This window comes from Chelonia mydas, chromosome 8 (genome assembly GCF_015237465.2).
Source record: "Chelonia mydas isolate rCheMyd1 chromosome 8, rCheMyd1.pri.v2, whole genome shotgun sequence".
Classification (NCBI taxonomy): domain Eukaryota; kingdom Metazoa; phylum Chordata; order Testudines; family Cheloniidae; genus Chelonia; species Chelonia mydas.
Window position 1 is genome coordinate 62,913,028 of NC_057854.1, and position 20,296 is coordinate 62,933,323.

At 42.3% G+C, this 20,296-nt stretch overlaps 1 protein-coding gene across 3 annotated transcripts in view; it reads left to right on the plus strand.

The window, feature by feature from the left end:
- Positions 1 to 20,296, plus strand: part of CRB1 (crumbs cell polarity complex component 1) — a 158,830-nt gene that overhangs the window by 38,029 nt on the left and 100,505 nt on the right. For all 3 annotated transcript variants that reach the window (XM_043521292.1, XM_037907881.2, XM_043521293.1), the window contains exon 2: positions 8,281 to 8,862. In XM_043521292.1, coding sequence (XP_043377227.1) covers positions 8,281 to 8,862 — 582 coding nt within the window. The remainder of the gene's footprint in view (positions 1 to 8,280; positions 8,863 to 20,296) is intronic.

Sequence of the window (20,296 nt, forward strand, 5' to 3'; positions counted from 1 at the left end):
GACAGACTGAGAGGCCAATGGTGCTGTGTTTATCTCAATGCACTGTCACCTCTAAAAGCTAATGAGGACTTTCCACATGTCAACATAGTTAACTATTCTGCTGCTGATCATTTTAGCAAAAAATCCCAACCCATATAGGCAGGGACTGTGGGTTGTACTTGAGTGGAGCAGCACGCAAGTTCTTCTACTCAAATATAATCCCTGCTCAACACCACTTGATTAATAATTAAGGAATTAAATAGTTATGACTAAAGGCACTTAAAATTGAAAGTCTCAGCTATCAACTAATAGTCCAGCATCTGTGCTGCAGCAGGACAAAGAACAGTAGTACATGTTAACACTTCAGTGGCAGGTATAAGGCTAAACATTCAAGCCTTTGACAATGTGTTAGACAACACTAGGGGATGGTGCTCCCCTCAGATGAACCATGTATAGTGATGCACAGCTGGATCTGCTCAATATGAAACAAAAGGTCTGGGCAAGGACAGAATACCAGTCTTCGCTTTGATCTCCCTTGCCTATGTTAGTGTGCGTGGTTGTTACTTAAATGTGTGTGAGAGAGAGTCACAATAATTTAAACTTCCTGATTTTAATTTAGCAGACAAGTGAAGCACTAGCTATATATTCAATAAAGGGGAATGTGCAGCCAATTAAGTCCCCTGCCAGACACCATGCGCTTGTCAGTGCTGATGACTTTAAAATGTATCCAGGATCTAGTTGTCTTCTGCAGGGGAGTTCTTCTCCTAGGAAATATACCAACTGCTTTGAGAAGGTCAGAAAATGTCTGTTGATTACATGAGAGGACCCTACAGCTGTTGGTGCTGAAAGCACCAGTGAAGATCAGGCCCTTCTTTCTCCAAGAAAAAAAAAAGCAGGCCCTACTGAGGAATCGGTTTGCTAACAACAAGCATCTGCAAGCCATGATGAACTAGTTAGCACAGTCCAGGCCTGACAATAGTTCACCTGAATGCGATGAACTAGGCCCTTAGTGACTGAAATTTAGTAAAAACTCCTGCCTCGAGTTACAGTATTTAGCGACCTTATGGAAATGTGTCCAGAAAGAACATTTATTTGGGATTGTGTATATATATCAGAAACAACCCAGCAGAATTCTGCGGGCCAAAGGATGTGTTTTTCTTCTCTGACTACTACCTACACTTGTAGGGCTTTTTAGAGGAAAAAGAAAAGAAAAGAAAAAAACCTCTTACCTAATCATCTTATCAGTAAATGATTTACATTTATTGAGTGTTGAGATCCTCAATGGAAGGTGCTATAGAAGTGCAAAGTATTATGAAGTGCTGCTATGGTCCAAGCACAAAGACAAGTCTCCTGACCTGGGTTCCAGGCCCAACTCTGCAGCTGACTCAGCCTGCTGCTTTGGGCAAGTCATTTATTCTCAGCGCCTTTCTGTAAAATGGGGATAACGATACATACCACCTTTCATAAAGCACTATGAAATATGCGGACGAAAAGCATTGTATAAACATGTTTTAGTATATTTTAAATGCTAATAGCCCAATCTCAACAGCCTGTCTCCAGCAAACAGTCATTTTAGCAAAACAATGCTAGACACTAGGCAGAACCAGGAGCATAACCAGCCATGGTGCTGAAACAGAGGGGTGGAAAACAGTGTGCACTCAGAGCTGCAACTTTTGCCCTGACACCCTAGATTGGCAAATTTTAGGCATAGATATGGACAAAGGACAAAAGCCGAAGGGTCAGGGGGAAACAACTTTGGGAAACTGATTAGTGCGTCTATATGCTGGCAAGTCTCCACCCACCTATCATATGGTGACAGGGACCAAAGATAATATTTTTTGCCAGTATATTAAAAAAATCACCCTGGGCAAGGTGGGGCTGCGGAAAGGGCTGAACCCCAGCTTTGCAAAGATTCTGAGACTAACTGGAATCAAAGATGAGATTATACCATATCCACCTTCTTCTCTACAGGCAAAAGTCATTCCCATCTGACTTACTCTGGGAGCTACTAGATAGGAACAGGCCAGGTCACTCTGCGAAGCTGACTAACAGCTGTGTGTCTATTGGGAGTGCAGGTTGCACTGTGCAATGCACAGCTGGACAAGTGAGTCAGTGCTGGGATTGGAGCCCAGTTGATTAGGGGACAATAGGATCCTGGATTCAGAGTCCTTACCAATATATGAGTATTAAAGGGGATGCTGGGTGAAGGTTAAGGAAGAAACCAGCATGTGGTCTATGAACAAGGTGGATGTATAATTCAACTTACTGGGGGGCAGAGGTTGTTCCCCATTGAGCCTGAAGTCGTTCATTTGAGGGAGATAAGAGCTGTTAAATAAGACCTGAATAGGATCAGAACTGAGGGAATCATTTGTTCTTGTGCCTGTTAATTTTTTATGTTTAAAAACCCCCAAACCCATGAAGCATCTAGCTCTGAATAGGACAGATATTAGAAGAAACTGATCCCTAAAGCAAAAGTATTAAGAGTGACCTAGGAGCACAAATCCCTTTGAAAGTCCATGGAACTGTGCCAAGTCACTTCTGAAAATCCCACCCTAGAATCTTCATCTCTTTGTTATTGTTCTGTTGATTTAACCTTGAAGGGTCAAATTTGGCCCTCAGGTGCACATGGCTGTGCATTCACAGCCTCATAAATAACATTGTCTTGTAACATCACGAGGGTGGATTCTGGCCACTGAAGCAGAAATCTGTAAGAAGAAAGAGCATCATACATTTTTCAGTGTTGATTGGTAATATGCTCTCAATTACACAAGTGCAACCCTGTTAACTTCAGTGGACTTAAACCATCTTATCTGAATGAAGATATGGCCCCTTTATTTCTAAAAAGTCTCTTAAATGTGACTAGTTTCTTCTAACTCCATCTCATTAATGTTACAGACTATTTACACCATTTCTAGTAGTATGGGTGATAACCAGTAGGTGGCGAGCTTTACTGCAAAGAATTTAGTATAGAAACTCAGAGAATCCAATATATTCCATCTTCTATGAAGTGTACTGCCAAGCATTTCACATCAAAATGCCTTAACCATGGGGTAAAAGGTTTGGCGCTAATTTCTCTAGTAATTAGATTAATGTGGTGATGTTTTAAAGAGACTCAGATAATTACTTCATGTGTCAATCAGTCTAAATCTAAAGCGATCAGTGCTTTGTTTGAATTGTTCTAATGTTAAACATTAATTTTAAGAATCTCTGTCAGAGCAGGTCACTGCTCAAGTGATCTTAATTGGTTGAGAATGCAAAAGGTTCATTCTCTGCAGAGTTTAGTTTGGAACATGTGAGGACACATAAGGTGATCTCTATATAAAGCTGCCAAAATCTAGCTCCCAAGAACATTCAAATATTTCGTCACTTGCCCTACTCTCCTTTCCTACTATGTTAAACTGAGACATTATTCTTCTGATAGCTACCATGTAGCACTCAACCTGAGCCATCCTGTACACCCGTGTGCCCTTTCTCCTGGGCATGGGCTACTCACACCATAGGTCACTTCCTGCACAGGTAAGTGGGGAGTAAGTAGACCCTTGACCCTATTCTCCCCTACCCCATATGCACTCACCAGCGCACCTGAGCTGGGCAGAGGGGGAGACGTAACCTGCAACAGGAAGAGGACTGTGGCATGGAAAATGGTGGGCGTGGGGGGAACCAGGACCATATTGTGACTCAGAGGGTGGGTTTTCAAAAGCACCTAACTCACTTAGGAGCCTTGAGAATTAATGGAACTTGTGCACCTAAGTCGCTTACGTGCTTTCAGAATTCCCACCCTTTGAGTCACAGCCTGGTCCCTGCTGTGCTACTGGGGAAGCATGGCTACATGATGCCCCTTATTCAGAGCAAATTGCACGGTGCCAATCTAGCTTGGAGAGAGAGAACATTGCTGTGTGTCAAATTGAAACTGGAAAGGAAGAATAAAGTGTGATTATACAGTCTGGACAAATACACTAGGGGCCAGATCATGGACCACATACCGTGGCAAAGAACTACAAGGGGGGGCATGCAGATCTGTTCTTCCCCAAGGAGAGCTACAGGAAGAAAGATGGTAGCAGTGCAGATGCTACAGCTTGATAAGAATCCAGATGCCTGCCTTCTTAACAGGAGAGGCTACCATCAAGAGACCATTGTGCATAGTTTCTTCCAGGAGCTCCAGTCTGCCTATGCTGTTAATGCAAATTCTTGATCCTGGTCGGCAAAGCCATCCGAAGGGCAGGACCCGTCCTAAGCAACGACAGCATCTCCATCCAGGACTGCTTTTATGCTCCTTGGGACTATACAAATAAAACCCAAAGCCAAGCACATGAGAGAGAGAAAGTGCCCAGTTCTTTGTGGCCCTAAGGGCCCTTTATGTTGCTCTGACATAAACCAGACAGAAGCGTCCCCCTGAGAATCTCCCCAGCTGAGCTGTTGACCTACCCCTCTTGTAGCCTGTATAGTCATAGCTAAATACAATTGCTAATTACTTAAACAGCCTAATTTCTTCAGATATATCCTAATCATACAATTTCAATTAATGTAACTATATAAACAGTTTGAAGAATGCATTATTGTGTTATTAAGATCATATGGTCCTAAGAAGTGCCTAACATAGATGCTAGTTTTCTTAAAGAACCCAGCTTCATTAATTCTAACAAACTAATTAACAGATTTACCAATAAATTCTCAGATAATGAATTCTATACTCAAGTAAGCTTGCGAGGATCTGCTTCCCTCCCTGCCCCTCCATGTTCATAACTGGGAGGCTGAAATCATTCTATAAGTGCAAAAGTCAACCTTAACTATGGTGTCACAACCAGTGCCTCCATAAAAAATTCCTTCCCATCCCAGATTCTATTCACAGACTGATTAAAACTCCCTAGTTTTTATTAGCAAAATTTAGTTCAAACTCCTATGGATAATTCAGGGCTGTGGGGGAGGGGAGGGAAGCTCCTGCTCCTTTTTCCATAATCCTCGTAAATGGGGAAGTAAAAGATTTGGTTTTCATGATATTCTGGGAGACAGTGGGAGGGGAGGAATAGGTGGCTAGAAAAAAAAAACAGTTTAAGAAGCAAAACCAAAACCCTTTTCAGGTCTTATTTATACATCATAATAAAGAAACAAAAAGGCATAAAACACATGTTTTTCATTTGCAGGATACCTTAAAGGCCACTACTGGTTTGGATCAAATCATGGAATCATTGTTAATATGGTATATAATATTCACACACAGGCTACTTGTTTCATCAGGCAATAATTAGGCCTTTGAGTCAATATATATATCCATCCCTGTGTATGTGGGACCCACCCTCCAAATTGGTATATTTTATTTTCACATATTCCCAGAGCTCCTCTGTACATCTCATAAAGAGGAAGCCACATGATGAGGCACAGCTCACCTCTCTGATGTCCAGATGTGTCACTTTGCCACAGTTCCTACTATAGGCATGCTTTCCTGGAAAGATGATCTGAGGCTTTGTCCCTCTGGCCCCAGAAAAAGTCCTCTCCTTGCAGGACAAAACCAGGGAGTCCAAACTAAATAAGTCCTCCTGTACCCTCCCTCAAACAACAAAAAAACCAAACCAAAATACTGTACAAGCCCTTTTGTCCTCTGTGACTGGCCTCATTGGTCTTTTGTTCTCCCCAGATTTGTTCTCCTACGCCTTCCATCTCAGTGAAGAGGTTCCCCAAGTCTCTTGTATTACAGGCTGACCACTGTTCCATTGCCTTCCTAGGCTAAAAAGTTTATCATCTACAGAGCTCTTTAGATAGTCGACCTCCTGTCAGTGGCAGATTTCTCTCTCTCTCTCTGGACTGATTGTGTCATTGTATCAGCTCACACTTTCCAGGTGGGACAGCTGAGGTGTCAGAGAACCTCGGCTCTCCTTTTCCCTCAGTTCCAGTCTAGGGACCCTGAGAGTGAAGTGGCTGTCTCATTCACTAACACCCCACCCTGCCTCACTTCCCCCAAGCCACTTCCTACACTGCCAATCCCTTCCTTGGGCCTTCATAGCCAGTTCCCTCACAGGCTCTGTTCTTGGCTCCCTTTCTACAAGGAACTCCCCTGGCTCTTGGTGCGTGTCCCCAGTCTGCCATTATTCTACCCCAGTAATCTCTCAGCAGTGAACTAACTATCACTGATCTGTCTCCACAGCCCAGTTATTGATGAGCCTCCCAGCTCATTGCTTCTCCTACCAATACCATCTGCCCCACCCCAAGAGCAGGCTGCCTTTTACATATCCTAGCTGGACTGCCTCTCAGTCACCTGCTCTCTGGACTGTCAGTCCCAAGACCCAGGAATAAATTAGAGACAGATGATAGCTGAGCCTGAATTCCCTTTAAAGGGACAGCTCACCCACATACAAGGAACAGCATATTATTAAATAGAACATTCCACCATTTGTTATCAAGCAGCTACAATATAACAAATATATACTGCCTACTTCTAAAACGGGGCTCCAGAACAGAAACTGAAAGGGGGGAAAAAAAAAACCCTAATACGATGCAGTCAGACCAGGACTGCAACACAGATAGTTTAATATAATATGCATTCTCCAGCACACATGCACCTCTTTTGTCTCTTGACTGAAGGGTCCATTCAGCTTTATTTAGTAGCTTCTCAGCCATGGTATGACAGCATCTTTTTTTCAAACGTATGAACACGGATTTTCCCCCTCCAGTAGTATACTTTTTGTTTATTTAAACAGCTTTACTGCTTTTATTCTGACTCCAGAATGCTGCACAGTTCCAGGAGCACTGTATTGTCATCACTGAAGAAGTTCTGTGCTACTCAAATGTTCACTAGACATGACAGTATTTGTTCATAGCACGATGGCAATTGGTTACAAAAAAAAGTTGCATTGGATAAAATTGTAATCCTAATATTCTAGTAACAGGTTAAATATTATACATGTGTTAAGCTTTTAACATCATTATTTCTACATCTTCTATTTTATTTCATGGGCTGTGTCAATAACTAACCACCCCTCCTCCTCATTTCCACTCATTGGTCGTGACTGGACGTAACATTTGATCCATTATTGTCTAAAGTCTGTGTTAGGATTGCCTACTGGCTTAGTAGGAGGCAATCAGAGAATTGCTTCCTCAGGCCCCGAGTCAGCAGTCCATCCCTGTTCAACAAAGCACCTAGGGACAGGCTTACGTGCTTTGCTGCTTAGGAATGAACTTAAACATGTGCTTAAATGTTTTGCTGATCTGGGGCCAGGGGTAACAGACATCCTGCAGCAACAGGATCATCTCTGTTGACATCATCTCTCCAATGATCCTCTCAGACCTTACAAACTAAGCTGTGGGTGAGTCAGGTCAAACCTGAGTGAGAGAACTCCAAGGTACTCTAGGAAATGGTGCTGATGATTCCCTAGGTGGTATGCTTTCCTCTGAATTGGTCTTGAAGTAATGCCCTGTGATGATAGGGTCAATGAGCTGTTTCATTTTGGAAGAGAGAGGTCTTCTAAGTCCTGACCATTAATGAGCAAGAAAGATCACATAGCATTCTGTAAGAAGATAGTATTAACCCAGGTAATTCAGCTAAATTTCTGTTTACGTAAATTCCTTGTGCTGTTTCAATTGGATAAATTATTCTTCACTTGTTGCCCTGAACTGATGCTGTGCTCAGTTAAATAATTGCCATGTCTCCCTTCTCCCCCACAAGTGGCTGCATCCAGTGGTGGATGAAGGGATCTCTTTGTATATCAGTTTATTAAAACATGTTGGGATCCTTTGAGATGGGTGACAGGGGATGGATCACGTGATGATTACCTGTTCTGTTCTGTCCCTCTGAAGCGCCTGGCATTGGCCACTGTTGGAAGACTGGATACTGGACTAAATGGACATTTGGTCTGACCCAGTATGGCTGTTCTTATGAAAGATGCTGTATACATGTAAGACTTTATTATCCCTCTCAATAAAATCAATTTAGGATCCAGTGTTCCACATCATATGCATTCCAAACCACTGGCTGACTGTACTAATGTTCAGTGATGGTTGGGTCACCATTTTGTTATTGGTATTAGGCGGTGCGTCTGCAAATCTTCCCGCTGCTGACAGTGGTCTCTGGAAGGGATGGGCAATAGGAAATTACACTCTGTTCACGCTGTGGTACTGGTTTTTTTGTTTTTGTTTGTTTTGTATTAAAGAATTCATTGCCACCTCCTCCCCCAACTCTATTTTCTTTTCAACAGTGAGAATTACAAGACAGAGGTGGAGTTTAAAACAACATTATACTAAGATTTGTAGCTCTTTCTTAATTTAAACTGCTCTGGAAGTTTCTCAGTAATTTTTGTGTTTCCTTCCTAGAGTCACTTAGCATAAGAAATGATTCCAGGTGCCTGTCAGACTCTTGCCAAAAGAACTCTACATGTGATGCTGCTGCTAAGGACGATTCCTGCCGCTGTGCAGACACAGTTGATATTTTGGGGGAAGACTGCAATAAAACTGACGATCCTTGCTCCTCAAACCCTTGTCTTCAAAATGCTACCTGTTTAAGCACTGCAGGAAACCTCAGCTTTACTTGTGAATGCCCCACTGGGTACAGTGGGGCTACCTGTGAAACAGCCATCAGCCTCTGTGACACAAACCCTTGTAGACATGGAGGCACTTGTCAGAATGGCTTGGCTGGCCCAACCTGTGTTTGTAGTGCAGGATACACGGGCATGCTGTGCGAGACTTACTTCAATGTGTGCATTTCAAATCCATGCCACAATGGAGCATTGTGCAGGGAAGGAATTGACGGGTACTCCTGCTACTGTGTCCCAGGCTACCAAGGCAAGCACTGTGACCTGGAAGTGAACGAATGTGATTCAGATCCCTGCTTGAATGGGGCTACCTGCCTGAACCAGATAGGCAAGTATGACTGCATCTGCCCAGCTGAGTACATGGGTAAGCTCTATTAAAGACCTCTTTTTTCATTTTGACATGCAGAGCAACTTTATGTTCCAAGCTATCTTTCTCACTGTTTATTTACTCACATTTTCATAACAAAGTTGGATCAAGTTCTCTGCTGAGTGCTGCTGCTTTATGGGTTATCACATCAGCTTTAGAGATGGAAGGATTCAGGAAGTTTCACATTACACAAAATCTACAGAACATTTCACAGAGATCAACCTACTTCAGACTTTGAATAACTTTCCTCTTAAAGCAACTTTCTTAAACTGGATGTGCTCAGAATGCTACACCATGTGTTTTGCTAATCAAATAAAATCAGGTGTATTAGATCTTCAGGCATAGAATGTTTCAAAACTTCAGACTGAGATCCCCTGGACTGGATTTATCTGCCAAGCTCTTTGGCCTTTGCATTTGCTTTTCAGGATCCCTTTCTTCTGCCTTCACAGCCCCTTCTCTCTTTCTTTCTCCTCTGCTGAGAGTTGGGGGGTTTTCAGACTTTTTTCAAATGCTTGATTCAATCTTTCTTTCCCTCTCTCCATACCCTTGCTCAAAGTCATCTTTCTCCTTCTCCACTTTATTGGACCTCCATGTCCACTTGATTTTTCAGTCAATCACTCTCACCTACTGCACTGTACATGACTTTACCCTTCATATTGTTTACTTCTAGTTTCTTTCTTTGGTCTCTCCTAGTCTATGCAACATACTGATAGCATATACTCGATCCAGTAGTTTCCTCTACCACTCATTTTCCTGCACCACTTCTCAGCCAGCACCTGCAACCAGTTATGTGGCTGACTCCCCAGTCAAACACCCTTCCTCAAAACCATGGGAAAAGATTCTGAGCGTTGTGTTCCATTCAGAGAGTTCCCTCCAGCGTGGAAACTAGGAACAGTAGTTTAGTGGGTCCAATGTCTTCTAAATGCATTTTTCACCCTCCTCTCATAAGTAGTCAGGTTGACCCTTTAAGTGATGCAAACATTTTATATTTAGAGAGTATACTTCAGAAGCATGGACATTTGTCCAAATGGTCGTTAGCATTATGTTCGCCGTGCAAGAGACCTAGATTCATTACCCATATCCAGTTCCTCATTCTTCAAGCTGCTAGTGATTAAGAGTGTTGGAGAGGCAGCTTACTCCACCTTTGCTGGCACCTTGCATCTCTGAGTTAAGACTATTAACAATGGGCCGTCCTGATCAGATTTTGCCCTGGTGTCATAGCACCTAAGTGTGGGTTAAAAGCCTTAGAAAGATGATAGATGATTACAAAGGTTTAAGAGGAAGATCACTGTGATAAAGCATCAGGCTAGAGGAAATTCTCTCTGTAGGACTAGGGGAAAATGTCTTTTACCTTTGAAGAAAAATAGATATTTAGAGCCAAACTTTCATCCTTCCACTTTGAACCTACGAAACAAAATTGTGCATTCATAGTGTCTACAAAACCCACGTTCTTTGCACATTCAGTGGCTGCACACACTTTTTTTGTACTTGCCATTTAGCTCCAGTGCCTAAAAAAATTGGCTTTATTGTTAATGTTATTGAAAAACTAAAATCAATGAACTCCCTCATTATCTAATTGGATTTCATTTGACATCTTAAAGACTACATGGAGTTAGATAACAAAGCCACAAGAAAAAAAACAAAACACCACTGTTGGGTTCCAGCACAGCATTTTGAAGTAATCCCATTACATACTGCCACATTTTTCAGCCATGTGTCCTGAAATAATCAAGTGATTTTTTTTCTTGCTTATCGTGTAATTCACTCTATGGGGAAGCACTTTCATGGTTCTAGGTCATTGCTTTAGTCGGCATTCTGATTTGGTGTAATAAACAGTCTCACAGAATGCAGAGCTCTGTTCTTGGACGGCATAGGGGGAGGGTTAGCACTACCAAGCTTTAAAAAAAAAGCAGCCAGCGAGATTAAGTGGCTGATCTGTAGTGAGGTAGGGGGAGAAAAAAAAAGAAAAAAAAAAAGCACTAGACAGTATAAAAAATTATAGCAGTTGCTTCAAGCGATTCAAATGAATAAGAACTAAAAGATGTGGTTTAAAACCCCATCCAAAAACTCCACCAGGGAGTGAAAGTCAGAAGGTAAAAGCAGATTTCTATTGCTGACACAGAATTCATTTGGAAGCCAGCCCTCAGTTAATATCCTTCATGTGCACAGAGAATGTTATTTAAAGGAAGCTTGTTGCCTTCCTGCCACCCTGCTGCTATCAGTGGGTGTCTCAGCCCAGGCCAAGGGATGAGAAAACTACAGAACTAGGGGAAAGCCAAAGAGGAGAAAGAAGGAAAAAACCTATTAGCAAGCAGCATGGCTACTCTGAAATGATCAGACTTGACCCGGACCTCCTGATGTACTCAGGAAGCTGTATTTGTTTAACCTGTGCTGTTAGCTCGATCCAGGGCTGGATCTACAGCACAGGAGATCTGCTTGAAGGAAAGAGGATTGTCTCTAAAGAGACAAAGGGAGGGAAAACATAAGAAAGAAAAAAGGAGAGAAATGAAGAATTAGAGCAACACAGATTGTTGGAGGAAGCTCACTCTGCTGGCGTCGCTCTCTTTTTATCTCAGAGCTCTGCTGTTTCCCAGGCTGAATCTCTCTGCTCTTCCCAAAATCAGGGACTATCATTCTGATGGAATGTCTACACTGCAATTAAAAACTTGTGAGTGGCCTGTGCCAGCTGGATCAGGCTCACAGGGTTCAGGTTAAGGGGCTGTTTAAATGTGGTGTAGGCATTCAGGCTCAGGCTGCATCCCAGCTCTGGGACCCTCCCCTCCCCCCCCCCGCAGTCAGTACACTAAAAGAGTTAAGAGGTGGAGGAAAGAGGTGGAAGCCAAGGAAGGAAAAGAGGTCTTGTATACAAAGCAGAAGAAATTGCACCATTCTGGTGTACAGCTCAGGCATGACTTCCAGCAGTAGTGAGGCTAATAATAATTCTATAAAGGAGTAGTTGGCTGTTCCTTCAGCAGTAAAATGCCAGCTTTAAAGCCCACTTAACCAAATGATTTATCAGAAGCCATTTTTGTTATTTTCTGCACCTTGCTGTGAGTTGTGTTAAATGCATAAGCCAGAGGGATTATTGGATGAAAGCCCTGAGGTGTCCCCACTGGTAATAAAAATCCTCATTTACTCTGTCAGAGGATCTTGCCAACTGTTATTATCCTGGCCTGACACCATGAATCACAGTGGGAAGTCATCCAACCTCATCTCATTTCCCGAGGATGTTAAAGAGGTTATAACTTTTGATACATAGGTGGAGATTGCACAGTAAATCTACAGCGGTAATGTTAACCAAATGCTTGAGTTACTGGCTTTAGTTGCTACCAGTTTCATGGGCTATCACTGCTACTTTGTGTGATTGGTATGTTGCATGCAATTCCTAAAATAGCTGAGAAATCTCTCGCATAATTCTTACACAAATGGGAGAGGTTAGAATGTCTAAAGAGCTGAAGAATGGAAAATGTAGCATGAAATCTCTATTTTACTATGATAATGCACTGCATGTGTGAAATTATGTACAAGACGTGTCATACAGCTGTTAAATAATGAAGCTCAATTGGTTTCTCAAACCTTTGCTGGATATGCTGGCAAAATGTAATATTTCTCCATTGTACTAATTACACTTTCATTTCACTTAAGCAAACAGAGCATGGTATAAGAGCCTGCTCCTTGCTGATAGCCAATCACATTTATTATCTAACTGGACACAGTTGAAACCATTGCCAGTAGGTGAACATTTAAGTGTAAATTATCAAATATGTATACTGTGGTTCCAAAAATAAATCCTATTCAGAGACAACAGAAAAGGCCATTTTGATTGCACTTGGCAACAGATCAAATAGATCTAATAGGCCTAATTCCATCCTAGCTGCAATTCCATTTAGTTCAGTAGACTTATACTTGAGTTGAATTCAGCACAATGTGAGGATATTATTGCATGCCCAAAACTAAGTCCTCACCCTGCCTTTTTGCACTGATGTAATATTTCCAGCAGTAGTGGACATGCCACGCTGGTATTTAGGGTAGCTTTATAAAACTCCATCCTCCTTCCCTGTTGTGTCGGGGCATTGCAATTATGATGCACTAAATTATCCACTTGTAATGATCTGTGATTGCTGTATTGATCCACTTGTAATGATCTGTATTGACACTATGATTGCTAGGATATATGGGCCGTATGGATAATGACTTACTGCTCCAAAGACAAAGAACTCCTCTGTTTGAGCTAAGAGTTTTCTCTTAATTTTTAGTCATTCAAGAGGTAGGATCCACTTTTCAAGCCAGTCACTAGAAGATAAGATACTGACACAGAGAGATATGCTACAGGAGGGCTGACATAGTCCATCCAGCACAGGGCAGTTGTACTCCTCCATACAAGTCAGTTTATAATGTTTGACCATTCTTTCACTCATGCCATGCTTGGGCAAAATGTAATTTAAAGGCCAAAGTTTCCAAGTGACTGAATCAGTTCCACAGGTGCTGAGAACCCACACAGCTTCCACTGAGGTCAGAACGGGAGACAGGAGCACTCATCACCTCTAAAAAATCAGCTCACTTATGTGCTTAAATAGGGACTTAGGTGCCTAACTGAGCACCCACCTGTGATGCTTTACAAAGCTCCACTAAACATTTATCATCTTCTCCTGTGCTCCCTCTCTCTGACTGGGGCGTGCATGCAGGTGAATATTTGTGTTCATTTTTGTAATTAGCTAAGAACAGAATGAATAATGGACCTGATTCTGCAGAGCACTTATGCATGTGATTACCTTAAAACACGTGAGCCGTCCCAATGATTTCAATTCAGACTACTCAAGTGCACTGAAGTTAAGCACGGGGTTAAATGTTTTGCTGGATCAAAGGCTAAATGTCTTTTCTTTTATGGGTTAGGCCTGTATATTATGAATAGAGGTTTCTGTTGCTGCGGTTTTATTTTAATTGCCTTTTTACCGTATTTAGGGCAGCATTACAGTTAAACACAGGTACACACCTTTCTTTTCTTGTGCTTAAAATGTCCTGCTTCTGGATGTCAGCCCCACAATGTATATCATATCACGTTGGGTAGATACATTGAAGCGGCAGAGGAGTTTCCTTTTGAAGCACCTGGTCACTGGAGTTGATGGACCAAAGGCATGACCCAATGTAGCAAATCCAATGCTTTTGTGGTAATAATCAGGCATTCTCTGGCCTGTAATTTTAAATCTGGTTGAAGTGAGACTGTTGCACTAGTTTCATTTTGTCACATGGTTTCCAGTGTTTGGAGCAAGCTCTTAATGAGCTCTGGCAGATTTATGATCACTAGACATAGTTCTGCAAACACATTTTTTACAAGTTCAATTATTCATAGGGCAGCAACCATGGAGGAGTTCTTTGCTGTATCTGGTGAAATATACATTACCACAAAACCTTAGGAGATCATTCCAGTTGTAGGACCTAATACCACACTCCTCAGATACGCAAAACTCCCTCTGAAATCAGTGGTTAATTGAAGCAATGAAGCCTCAGAATATTGTTGTTTTGCATACATTGAAGACATGACCTATTATATTTTTAGAAAATATACTTCAGTAACCTCTGATAATAATCCTAGTTATTTTATGTGCCAGTATGTTTTTAAAAAGAACATTTTAAACCACCAGTGTTAGCATTTACTACAACTGTATTGAAAGATCCCATTTTCAAGGTTTATTCTGATTTATTGTGATATCTCTGGCTCTAATACAGAATTTTACAAACGTGCTGCATTTGTTGTTGGCCAAATTAAGTCAGTGACCAAGTCATACAGAGTTTAAACACTAGCAGCCTAAAGGTTTGGGGAAAATACTCTTAATCAAAGTGTACATATCACTCAGTGTATCATATACACTATCTGTAAATACATAGTTATTTTAAAACTGAAAATTATTTACAGCCAATTGAGAACCTTTCATTTTATTTTATTTTATTTTATTAAATGAGTATCTATCCATTGTGCTAGGTTCTGTACAGATATTACAAAACATATATTTTGTATCTATGGATAAACAGTATCAACAGGTTGTTTTCAGTTAGCCCAGTATAAATCTGGAGTAAGTCCAAAGAGTTTTAACCTGGATACATGTGGAGTGATTGACAGCATAACTCGGCCAGATACATCAATGTAGGCAATTTTAATTGTTAAATGATACTTTATATGGAAACTAAAAGTATATATTTCTACTCTGCAAAGTAACTGTAAAAATGCCAGCCTTCCTACTCTGTGAATTTTCAGGCATAGCTCCTTACTTTAATGAAGAAAAAAATAATAATTTTTATTGCTATTAATACTGCAGTAACACAGCTACAGGAGAATAACCTGGATGCCATGTATCATCATCAGCATTATTAAATGAGTAAATATGATATAAAGTAATTGATTCAAACATGGAACCCCACAATGCTATTTCTGTAGGGCAACCTTTCAGATTATAACTGTGCTTTTAAAATATATTATGGCCTACTACCTGGGAAATTTTCATTTATGAACCAACAGAGTATTTTTAGTGCAAAAATAGTCCAATAATATAAAAACAATAATAGGTATTTTCTTAAGTGTATGAAAATATTTTTCTCTGGACCTTATGGATCAGATGTTCAGAAATGGCCTCTAAAATTACAATCCACCATTTCTGATTCCAAGGTTTTCATTCTCAAATTGGGTAGTTTCACATAATCACTCAATGTGCATCTGCAAATACAGTTTGCACTTGCAATACTGAGTTTTGCATATGCAAGTGCTGGGAAATCAAATTTTCATGTTTAATTTTAGAGGTTTATAAATATTTGCTTCTAAATTAGAAATCTGAGCATTGATTGAATATGAGTTAGAAGGAAAAATGTATCACAAAAAACATGACAGATTTAACCCAAGGTACATTATGTTGTGTCTGAATGTAACATCGTGGTACCCACCTCTTGCAAATGCCCCCTTCTGGTTGGGTGTGTCTTCAGTCTTTAAACTGTCCCAGCCCTAGTATTGAGCTATCCCTGGAGGCAATGGTTTTATTCTCTCTGGGCCCTTCTGATCCCAGCTCTCTAGCTGGGCCTCTTAAGAGTTCAGATCCCCTTCTAGAGGTTTATCACTCACCAATTGTCAGCCACTTCCCCAGTGGCTTCTGGGGGGTACCCAGGCCTGCCCACTACTCTGGGTGCCAGCCCAGGGACCCTAAGAATAGCAGCCATCCAGGGCCATGTCCTTTTAACTAACCTGCTTTCAGCTCCCTGGGCCACTTCCCCATGGCCCCAGCCTTCGCCAATGCTTCACCCTTACCTCAAGACACTTCTATGTTCTGGCCCAGTAGCCAACCAAGAGCTCTTTCTTACTGCTCTGGTCCCTGCCAGCACTGAGCTGTCCATGGTGCTACAGTTCCCTTTGGCCAGCCAGGAACACAAACTACGCTCCTTTGGCTCCAGCAAGGAACTGACTCTGGTTTTCACTGCGGCTCCCTTTATGCTAGCCTGCAACCCTCTTATTGGCTAGCCCCTTATAGCAAACCCTCCTGATTGGCTGCTTCCTGTGTAGTCCTTCTAGGCCTCTTAGAGGGCTTAGCTTCCATTGTTCCTTTCCTGGGACAGGTGTGACAGGACCCTGAGGCCTCCAGCAGGGGACCTCTGGGCCTAGTCCACCCCACCACAATGAATAAAACCCTTATTAAATGTCAGATGTTGACTATAAATACTGATGGAAGAATAGAACATCTTGTACATCCTGCCTTATACAATTTAGGAAACTGTATAAATAATAATGATCATCATCATCTGTGGAAAAGTGAGCTTTTATGCCTTCCTGTAGTTGTGTAGAGCAGGGGCTCCATTTAAGTCAATGTGTGATAGGAATTCAAGATTGGGTACATTAATATTTAATACAGAGACGAAGGCTATGTCTACCCTGCAGAGTTTTGTCACAAAAGTTATACTGCTTTAATTAAACCGCTGTTACATGTCCACACTATGCTCCTTGTATCAGCAGAGCACATCCACACTAGCAGCTCTTGCATCAACAGCGAGAGCAGTGCACTGTGGGTAGCTATCCCACTATGCAACTGGCTGCAGGGTGCTTTGCGAAGGGTTTGCAATGCCTCATGGGGCAGATACAGTATCACATGATGCAGGTTTCTCAATCCTATCATTCCATGGGCATCCTACTAGATTGCTACCTGCTTTTCAACTAAAGTGTGTGTGTGGGGAGAGTGTGTGACAGGGAGTGTGAGTGCGGGGGGAGGGGAGAGACAGAGTGTATGTTGGGGCAGAGTGAGAGAGTGGCGGGAATGAGAGAGACAAAGCATGTCTTGGGGGAGTGTGTATGTTGGGGGAGAGTGAGTGTGTCAGCATGCTGTCTCTAAGTTCAGACAGCTGCCGGAAACAACTAGTCGTGAGGCAGGGGAAGGGGGACACCCCCGACATCAGCCCCCACCTCCCTCTCTGGCGCTGCACAGCAGTCTCTCTCTTTCTCTCTCTTTCACACACACACAAACACCACACATCTGCCCCTGCCAGCAGCTGTATTTCTAGTGCAAAGGAGAACAGGAGGATTCCACATTAATGATTTGCTCTTTGTTGCAGGAGCTGAGAGGCAAGTTCAGCTGTCAGAACTTCCCAGAGCTTTGAAAGGGGAAGGGTGCATGCCTGCAGGGCAGCTGAGTTCAAAACAGTGAGCACAGCAGTCACACCAGGCATTGTGGGATACTAGGGGAGGCCAGTTATGGTGATATAATGAACAGCAGCATCTACACTGACACTTTGTCGCTTTAAGTTTGCCACAGAAAGCTTTATGCCTCTCGTCAAGGTGGTTTTATTTTGTTGCTGAAACGGAAGAGTTTTGTCGCCAAAAGTGGCATTGCACTGTGTCCACCTCCACTGTTTCATTGCCAAAAGCTGCCTTTTGGTGACAAAACTCTGCAGTGTAGAGAAGGCCTAAATGGTGCTGATGCTATGTATTTCACTGATTCTTTTGGCAGAGCTGGGCATGAGTCTGGAACGAAACTTCCCCAAGGTTTGGGTATGTTCAGATCTGGAATTTTGTATGTTCTACAACCTGGTTTTAACTCTGACCATTGATGGAGGCTATAGAAAGCGTTCCAAAGCTATCTTGGCAAACAGGGGACTATGACAAAACAGACTATTTGTCCAAGGACTATTTTTGGTTTTCTAATCAAGCCTTCAAAATGCCCTTGAAATGTCTGAATTACCCCTTAGCACACACAAAAAATAATGTTTTAAAATGCATTGTCTTTATATTGCAAATGTTGCCATCTCCTGACCCTTCATTATTTTTTTTCCTCTCTGTGTCTGGCTGCACTGTAGCATTTTGGTGTTTTTCAGAATCATATCTCTAGCAACAATTTTTTTCCAGTGGGAGTTTCCCATCATATAAGAAATATTAATGCGCTTTAAAGTCATGATATAAGGCGTGCTGTTAGGGTTGATAATTACAAGTAGGATACTTGCTGAAAGTGATTTGATTCATATTGTATGTGCCTGTCTGTGGAGCTCTCAAATGCCACAGATTTGAATACAAAGACACTGCTATTTTGTCTGTGAGCAAATGGCAAGGAGATAAGCAGCTGGAGATCAGAGCACTGCACTATTCTCACTGCTGCTTCCAGCAAGATGAGTACAGACAACACCTATCATAGTTAAAATGAAGCATACAGCCCTTCTGGAACTAAAGAAAAAAAAAGCAGCAAGTATATTTGTGGAAGGAATTAGGATTCTATGGGCGGTATTTGTATGATGTTTGCAGAGACTATAAAACATGGTCTTGTCATAGCAGCACAGGCCTGGCTTCTGTTCAGGGCAGTGTCATGAACTTTTGGTGTGACCCTGGGTAAAACTTGAGTCATTCAGGCTGATAGCTTGCAGTCCTGCTCGTATTGACTTTAATAGTGGAGGATCAGGCTGAGGTGGCATTTCGAGATCCTTGAGTAGGTGCTACCAAACCCCTAGTCATTACTACTACCACTAGCTATTGAATCAAATGTGATTTTAAAATGGACTTGAATAAAAGGAATTTATTTATTGTTTTGCAACAATATTTGTGGTGAACCTTAGGTTTAACTGGGCACTGGGCTTAATCAAATTCAGCCCAAGTTCAAAGTTCAGCAAAAACAAAAAAGTCAACAAACTGTAATTCTCAGCAAGCAGAAGAGTGTACATGAAAACTCAAAGGCTGGGACCACTCTGAGGGAAATCTCCTTCTATTGCTCTAGTCCTGGTCCTGGCAACGGTGGGAGCACTGGAGTAGAAAGGCTGCCGGTGTTATCATCACTATGTCACCAAAACTCACGTAGAGCTCCTGCCCTTGCTAGCACCAGCAAAGTCGCAACAGTAGTTGAGCACAACTAAGCGATTTCCCTGAAATCCTCAGTGCAGACAAGGTCACAGCACTGTGCATCAGGGAACAGAACTGAAACAAGAAGGATGAACTCACCATCAGCTGGCTGCGTGCAGAGCCACAACAATAGCCCAAATCCAGGTGTCTGCCCCCTCTGTATCTAGGCATGGCCACACAAGGACTGAAGAGGCAAATGGAAGACAAAAGGAACTCCAGTCATTGATGAGCAAACAAGTGATTTGTTTTACCCCAGGCTGTTGTTTTAAATTCAAGCCCCTGCATAGGTAGGTAATGGGGAAGACGGCCGAAGGCTCCACCTCACGCAGAGGACAGTCACAGTGTGGCTGAAGAGCGGAGACTACACTCCATCCTAGTGCCTCTACTGGCATTGACTGCCTGAAAGGGAGCAGGGCGAGGGAGGGGCAAGTGTGGAAGATGGAGCATAGCATGCCCTCTCTAAGGGTGATGTAAATGCTACACTGGTGTATGCTGCTGGGGAGTCCCCACAAGGATTCTTACCCTCTGGCACATATTGCATCTCCCTCCAAGATGCCCATGCAAGCATCCAGGTCATACTCTAGGCCAGCAGCATTAAATCAAGATGTAAGCAACATGCCCCCAGGGGTCAGTGAGGTTGGAACATGGTCTCTGCTCTTGAGTCCTTATGCTCTACCTGCCTCCTTCTGGAATTCTAATGTATTGGGTGACACCAAATACCATGAATCAACATGAACTCCGGTACCTAAGGGAGTTAGGTGACGAACTCCCACTGAATGCCAAAGGGAAGTGGGTACTTAAGTCTCCTAAGGCCCCTTTGAGAATTCCAGCCTCAATTCTCAAGAGACAAAATCCACATTGGCTTCAGTTTTCAACAGATGAGCAATGCCCACAAGCAGCAAGAGAGAGAACTTTGGAATTATAGATAGGTAGGTGATCCTATACATATACATTAAGGCCCTGATTCTACTGCTACTGAAGTCAAAGGCACAGAACTCCCAATAACTTTAGTGGTTCAGAATCAAGACCTACAGGCCCAATCCTGTTTCTATTGAAGTTAATAGAAGTTTAGCCTTCAGT